Source organism: Branchiostoma belcheri, unplaced genomic scaffold (genome assembly GCF_001625305.1).
Source record: "Branchiostoma belcheri isolate BF01 breed outbred unplaced genomic scaffold, Haploidv18h27 scaffold73, whole genome shotgun sequence".
Lineage (NCBI taxonomy): Eukaryota > Metazoa > Chordata > Leptocardii > Amphioxiformes > Branchiostomatidae > Branchiostoma > Branchiostoma belcheri.
This window is the reverse complement of record NW_017804387.1, coordinates 1,313,357-1,321,612: the sequence shown is the minus strand read 5'-3', so window position 1 is coordinate 1,321,612 and position 8,256 is coordinate 1,313,357. Positions and strand designations below refer to the sequence as shown.

General features: G+C 37.9%; 1 protein-coding gene across 1 annotated transcript in view; it reads left to right on the top strand.

Moving 5' to 3' along the window:
• LOC109485193 (methylthioribose-1-phosphate isomerase-like) overlaps positions 1 to 7,271 on the top strand; it is a 16,753-nt gene extending 9,482 nt beyond the window's left edge. The window contains exons 2-6 of the mRNA XM_019788642.1: positions 2,415 to 2,650; positions 3,233 to 3,402; positions 4,462 to 4,638; positions 5,977 to 6,201; positions 7,019 to 7,271. Coding sequence (XP_019644201.1) covers positions 2,415 to 2,650; positions 3,233 to 3,402; positions 4,462 to 4,638; positions 5,977 to 6,201; positions 7,019 to 7,155 — 945 coding nt within the window. The 3' untranslated portion in view covers positions 7,156 to 7,271. The remainder of the gene's footprint in view (positions 1 to 2,414; positions 2,651 to 3,232; positions 3,403 to 4,461; positions 4,639 to 5,976; positions 6,202 to 7,018) is intronic.
• The last annotated feature ends 985 nt before the right edge of the window (positions 7,272 to 8,256 follow it).

Below are 8,256 nucleotides of genomic sequence, written 5' to 3'. Positions count from 1 at the left end.
TCCTCCGAGGCCCTGGCCTGGCTCTAGGCCTGGGTAGTCCATGGTAGTTAGCAACAATACGGAGCCGGTGGTAACCCTGGAGGATGGCACCAAGGCTGCCGAAGTTCCACGGCTCAAGAACTCGGTACATACGTACAGCGCCGATTCATAAATTCCGCAAAAAGCCGGCTTGTGCTGGCTTGACATGTAGGATGTAGATGTACGTCGCCGGATACTGCCACAAATTCACAATACCAGCTTTGCATTCCTGTGGTTTGGTAGCATTTTTATTTTTGGCCGGATTTTTTTTTTATTCGCCCGCGCGCACTAGTTTGGGGGTCTTCAGAGGATGTCATCCATAAAATTAAATCGGTGTGGCCTAACTTGAAAAAAAGCATTTTGAGCCCTGGTTGTGTAGAATATTTAAAACATGTAAATATTGCCAGGAAAAGATCAGAACTTAGTTCTGAAAGATACATGATTTGATTAACTGCCATAATTATTTGCAGTAAGAATAATGAGATCATTCTACATGTAGATATCCTACAGTACAGCACATTAGATACATTATTAGAATTTAAATTAACTTTGTCTGAATCGATAGTTTTGTATGTATATGTCATATGTAATATTATAGCTTTAGAGTGTTGAGGGTTGAGCAGTTCCTTTTCCAAGAATCCCAAGGATACAGAAGAACTTTATTGCACGACAATTGCACATGGTACAATGTATAGCAAACTACATAAAAAAATAACACAATAAAATAAATGTGTTGAATAAGACCTAATGTCAAATAAAAACCTAACAATAACATATCTTAATTACTCAGCTCAAACAATAAGGGCTAGCACAAGTCTTTGATAAAGTGTTACAATCGACTGGGCTAATCACAAGTTTCTGCATATTTTCAAATAACATTAACAATTTGTAAGCAGTTCTTTATATATCTACCTATTCAACATCGAGACTCTTGAAATCTGTTGTACTTGATTCGAGAAATGTAAATAACTTGTTACGTAAAACATCATATTTGGTACATTCCATAACAAAGTGAAATTCATTTTCTATTATGCTTTGGACAAAATGGACAGAAGCTTAATGGTCAGGGGTACATGTTAGCTTATTCTTTTATATCACATCATTTTAAAAGTAAATATTCCTCTGACTGCATTACTGTATCTAGTATCCTGCCATGGACCATCTATTTTGTACTTTGATCCTACCCTTGTTGCTACTTGGTTGACTGAAAGACTGAAATTCAATCTCCATGCAATAAAATACAGTAGTGACCTGAATATCTCCATAATTGAAGGTCTGGACATTTGTATCCCTTACCAGTTAAAGGGCAGCTCATATAGGATTTGTGGTCTGGTCTTCAGTTTGGCTTTCTGCTAGAATTACTCGTAAACCTTGTTCTAGCCAGTGTCTGTTTCTCTGTCATGTGAATTTTGTCCTGCAAAATCAAATTGTAAATCAAACATATTTTATTGATAGTGGAACATAATAACCCTATAAAATCTACGTAGCAACCATGATGTCTTTATATTTCCCATTTTTCAATTTTTTAATCATTTGTGCACTGAGTATGGAAATCTGAATATGGTTTTGTGGTGCAAAAGCTCAATACCTGGTATTTTACAAAAACATGTATATTGTCATTATTGATGCCCTGACACCCTTGTGTTTTGTTTGTTGCATTGACATGACAAAGAGACACCCAGCAGAATAAAAGGGAACTGCAGGAACATGATGTGTGGCAAATATGTGTGTTGGAATGGTGTTATACCATAAGAGTGAACGCTGTTTTTGTCTACATAATATATAAAATGTACATGCAAATTATTTGAAGACATCTGCAAATCATTGGTCGGCAAATCAGCCAACCGTCACCCGCTTTTTTCCTACCACTTGCTGGCTGTGACGTTATGACGATCACTCGACGTATATATTGTCTTTAGGCCATACCAATTTAAGTTGTTGTTTCTCAGATTCGCCCTGTCCATTTTTTCTGAATTGCAAAAAAAAACAAACAAGATTTTAGGTTCTGAATCAACTGTTAATGCTGAATGTTTCAGTTTCAGTTTTTTTCATATGAAAGACATATTTTGGCCCCAACGGTTGGAGAAAGTCCTTTTTGTTTCAATATTTTTCAAGTAATCTAATCTATCAAATCTTCAATAAATCTATTGTTCAAATTATAAACAGCCTGGTATATGTTAACTTCATGGCCCATATTGTAACATTTCTGGCCTTCGTGGGGTGCCTTGGCCTGTTTTATTATTTTTTTTATTTCGCCCTGTCGTTTCATATTTTTCTTAAAAAAATCTGAGAAACAACAAATTAAATTGGTGTGGCCATAAGGAAGTGAAACGTGCCCAATTGCCATATGTACATGTATGGTAAACGAAAATTTTTTGTACTTTTCCATGTTGTAGGTACGTGGAGCGCCCGCCATAGCCATAGCGGGATGTCTTAGTGTCGGGGTGGAGATAGCCAATAGGGACTTCTGTTCTGCAGAAGAGCTGGTGAAGTTCGTGACAGACAGTCTGGCGTACCTGGTGACGGCTCGCCCCACCGCCGTCAACATGACAGAAGCCTCCACCCGCCTGTCAAAACAGATCTCTCAACGTAGTAAAGAAGGTCATTCCAGTAAAGACAAGCTCAAGGATTGGTAATTGTCTTCAGGCCTTTCGGAATAGAACTTATCTCCAGATATATCTCCAGATGCATGAAGCCGGCTCAAATATGTAATCTGAATATTTGATAACTTTTTTTCTGTTGGTGTACCAGTGCACCTACTGATTTTCAGATTTCTCTAGTGTCACTGACAAAAAGTAGTTACTGTAGTGGATGCTAGTTGAAACATCTGACCGTTTCCAAAATCATACCCAGTTGCTTGAGTAACTGATTTTTGGTACATCTAAATATTCCTATCATGAAAGTTCATCTGTGTTGGTAGTTACATGTTTAAAGTTAAAACTTTTGGTCCAGTCACTCTGGTCTTCCTCAGTAGACCGACCCAGTGAAGCTTGTCACGTGGCTTCTTTGAAGTGTGACGGGGCCCGACATCATCTACCAGATACCTTTGACCCAGTGTTGACGTCACACTTCAAAGAAGCCACGTGACGAGCCTCACTGGGTCAGTCTACTGAGGAAGACCAGAGTGACTGGTCGAAAGCTCTAGGTGAGAGAATTTTTTTGTGTTGGACCAAAAGTTTGAACTTTAAACATCTAAATATTCCTGTTTGCTCAGGTTTCTACAGGCAGTACAGGACATGTTGGACAGAGATGTGGAAGACAATAAGACCATGGGCAGGTACGGTGCTGATCACATCCTACAGAACGTGGGGGAGAAAGAACTCACAGTTCTCACACACTGTAACACCGGGTCTCTGGCCACGGCAGGCTACGGAACTGCACTGGGTAAGGACAACGTACATGTACTTCTATTGTACGAAAGACCAAAGGTACAAGTTCGACAAGGCTTCATGGTGCACCGGTATTCCGAAGGCTGAAAAATTGGGTTTTGAAGGCTGAAAAATTGGGTTTTGAAGGATGAAAAATTGGGTTTTGATGGATGAAAAATTGGGTTTTGAAGGATGAAAAATTGGATTTTGAAGGATGAAAAATTGGATTTTGAAGGATGAAAAATTGAGTTTTGAACGTTGAAAAATGGGTTTTGAACAGTGAAAAATGGGCTTTGAATGGTGAAAAATGACCCGATAAAGCCTTCTCGAACTTGTACCTTTGGTCTTTCGTACTATTGATATTAAAGGCATCCACTGCAATTTCAGGGTGTCAAAACAGGATTTTCTAGAGTCAATTTTTTTGTCATTCTTTTGATATGGTAAGTTGAATCAATCCTATCCAAAGCATACTGATATCTGTGAGGCAAAATTACATGCACTGGTACATACATGTATGTAAACCTACAAATATATTTGGATGCACTGGTGCAGCCACTGAAAAAAGTTAGGTGCACAGCTCCAAATTTGGGTGCACTAAGGTGCACATGCACCCAGTGTTTTGAGCCCTGATAAATATTATCTAAGGCCAATTGTTGATTTGATTATAAAAATATGGATGACATCATCTAGGAACCCCAAAACTGATGGGAGCGTGCGAATAAAAAAAAAGTTAGGCAAAAACTTTTCCTTCATTATGAAATCTAGGTGGTCATGAAGGTTGAACAAATGACTAAACATACAGAGTAATATTTTATTGGCATGGTGAATAATAGTCTCTTCATTTTCATTCCTTCACATGTTCTTCTTGTCCTTTTGAATGGATTTTGGCATTCTGCGACATAAGTATGGTTTTCCAATATTTTGTTCAATTTACGGCATATATTTGCTTATTTTGCAGCTACTTTGTACGATTTACAGCTGACGGTCAAAAACGGACAAAAATTCATGCACGAGCGGATGTCATCCATATAATCAAATCAATGTGGCCTGAACAGATCTGTGCTTGAATCTCCAGGTGTGATCAGATCTCTACATGAGAAGAAGGCCATCGCGGAGGTGTACTGTACAGAGACCAGGCCGTATAACCAGGGCGCCAGGTTAACAGCATACGAACTGGTACATGACAACATCCCCGCCACACTCGTCACTGACAGTATGGTGGCTGCACTCATGAGGACAAAAGGGATCTCAGGTGACAGGATTTTCCCTTAATTGTCCCAAATCTAATTTATGCAGCAAGTTTAAACTGTAATTTCCAACACAAGAAATTGGACTCACCCAAATTTACGACTGTACAACTCCAGTCTTTGTCAAGGAATGAACAATCCACCGCTTCTGTGACGTCACGCAGGTAACACACTTAAATTACAGTTTAAACTTTCTGCATAATGACTTCTACCAACACAGATGAACTTTCAAGACCAAATCTAATTTGTTGGGTCTACAACGATTTTTTCAGAAAAAAAATTAAGTGACAGGGCTAAAAAAAAAATTAAAAATAAAAGCAGGCCAAGCATCCTTTGACAGCCCCAAATGCTAGAATAGAAGCCATGAAGTCAAATACAGGCTGGTTTATAATTTCTATTCAAACAATGAAACTTTCATCAAAGCACTGTACATGTATTGAAAGATTGGAAAACTGTAACAATTTTAGGAAGATAAAGATGTTATTTACTTATTCAACTGTTGGGGCGAAAATAGGAGAATTTTGGAGTTGGTTCAGTAACTGAACCTAGTCATTACAATCTATCAGAAGCACTGTACATGTATTGATAGACTGGAAAACTGTAACAATATTAGGAAGACAAAGATGTTATTCAACTGTTCGGGCAAAAATAGGAGCATTTTGGAGTTGGTTCAGTAACTGAACCTAGTCATTACAATCTATCAGGAGTATTTCATGAATAAACAAAAGCTCAGACTCAAAGAGACAAATTAAGTCTACAACATTTAGTATAATCGTTTTCCTTTTTTTTCGCAACTTACGGCATGTATTTGCTTATTTTGTTGGAAACAGATAAATGTCATCCATATAAGCAAATTATAAAATCAAATCAACATGGTCTAAGAAAACAGAAAAGGATCAACTAGACTGCATGTTAGGCCATGCTGATTTGATTATATGGATTACATCCTCTGGGAACTCCAAAACTGATGCAAGCTTGCAAAAAAAAAGTTTTGAAGAAAAAAAGTTGCCTTCATCATGAAATCTATGTGGTCATGTAGGTTGAACAAATGACACAGAGTATGGTATGGCAAATAATCTACTCTTCAAATTCATTTCTTTACATTTTTGTCTTTTTCGTTTGATTTTGGCATTCTCCATCAGTGGTATCGTTTTTAAATATTTTTCTTTGCAACTCATGTTATACATTTGCTCATTTTGCAACTGTTTTGTACGATTTACAGTATGGTTGAAAACTTTTTTTTTTGGAAATGGCCAAAAATTCATGCGCGCACGGATGTCATCCATATAATCAAATCAACATGGCCATATTAAAAATAGTTGTTACACACACTGTTTTTTCAGCTGTTGTTGTCGGCGCAGACAGAGTGGTTGCTAACGGCGACACGGCCAACAAAATCGGCACGTACCAGCTGGCCATACTGGCCCACCATCATGGCGTCCCGTTCTACATCGCCGCGCCGTCCACGACCTGTGACCTTTCCCTGCGAACGGGAGAGGAGATCGTGATCGAACAGAGGCCACACAAGGAGATGACTCATATCAATGGTACAAGATTGGCACCTGAAGGTACATGTACAGCATCAGATATGTGTAGTATTTTCTGTCATTCAGACTCAATATGTCATACATTGTACTTTGAAACATGGCATTGTCTAATAGCAGACCTTGAAATGAACTTTTCTTCCTACATATTGTTCCAGCACTGGCCCAAAAATAAATTTCAATTGTCCTGAAGTAAGGATGAACTGTCCCAACCTGTTTTTTTAAAGTATTGTATTCAAATTGAAGTCAACTTTATTTTGCTCATGTTCACTCCCAGGTGCACTATAATTGTTATACTATTAAGCTGGTGTGTTACGCCGAAAGGCGGTTATACTGACTATACAGATACAGAAGCTGGTGTGTTACGCCGAAAGGCGGTTATACCGGCTATACAGATACAGATACAGAATTGCAGTAATTTATCCAGGACTTTTCCAGATCCAAAAGCCGGGACGTGTGCCTGATAGACAAAAGAAAGGCTGACATTCTGATGTTGATTACTTTTCTATTGTCCCAAAAATGTCCCAATGTGTCTTTTTAGTTGTCCCAGCCTAACTTTTGATGGTCAGTGGCCAATGGACCACCTTTAATTCCGAGCCCTTAACAGTCACCAAAACTCAAGTGTTATTACGTGATGTTTATACATGTAGATATTTTATTTTATGAGTATAGATTTCCAAAAACAGCTTTTAATTTTGCATTGGATGTCAGACATACAAGTCACTTTGATAGAAAAATGTTTTGCTCATAAGCATTCCATACATACATTGTACATGTATGTTACTACAGACACTGAGCAGACCTCACAGTGGGAGCTCATTTTGATTGCTCTTGTTCACAGGAATCAAGTGCTGGAATCCTGCCTTTGACGTAACGCCTCACGACCTAATCACAGGGGGTATCATCACAGAGAAGGGGGTGTTCCCCCCTGACAAGTTAGAAACAGCACTACAACAGCTCAGTGGACAGGACAGATAAAAACACTAAAGCTGACTGGCTACATTGCAACCAAAGAAAAGTATTAAGGCAATATTTATATAAGGCAATGTAATGTATGCACAAGATGAAATCATAAAAATGATTGTCAAAAGACATTATTGTGTGATCTTGTTGAAATGAATTCTGGTTGAAATTTTAACATTATATAGCAAGTTTAAAACTGTAATTTCCAACACAAGATATTGGACTTACCCAAATTTGTGACCGTTCAACTTCAGTGTTTTTTAAGGAATGAGTAATCCACAGCTTCTGTGACGTCACGCAGGTAACACACGTGACTCCATGAGCAGTGGATCATAGGCTACAGAAAGTCTGTGGCGCCCCCCGTCTTTGTTTGGGGATGGTTGTAATGCCCTGATGTAGATGGCTTCTTTGATACTTCGTGCAAAGAACTCCGTGTTCAAGATTTCTACTTTGTACCATAAGGTCAAATGTCTAGGGGATTCCATATGTACTTGTTGTGAACAAAATGTCCAGGGGATTCCATATGTATTTGTTGTGAACAGATTATCTTTCAAGATTAGCATATTGAAACATATACTTAAGACAACAGCAAAGAAAATAGGAATTGCCATCTTCTCAAGATGAAAACAAATTAATAGAGACAGATTGTGAACAGATTGTCTTTCAAGATTAGCATATGTTTCAACTTAAGACAACAGCAAAGAAAATAGGAATTGCCATCTTCTCAGGATGGAAACAAATTAATAAAGACATAGGGAAACACATGGTATAGATTTTCTTTTATGTACAGCTTTTACAAGATTCTATGAACCAACTGTTTTTAGTGATGGGCATCCATTGAATGGCAGTTACAAACATTCTGTTGTTTCAATAGGGAAGGTAGGAGCTAGACATTGTGTGTACAACAGAATACAAAATAAAAAAGGAAAATCCATTTTATTCCCTATTTTCGACTTAAAAATTAGAAAATGAAAGTTTTTCATTTCACCAAATTGCAGTCGGTTTGGCTGGATATGGAGGAAGTTAAGACACTTATATATAGATATTTAAGACATACATGTATTGAGTCAAACTATAATCTGCTACTCTTTATCTATTCTTCTTTAGGTGCAAGAG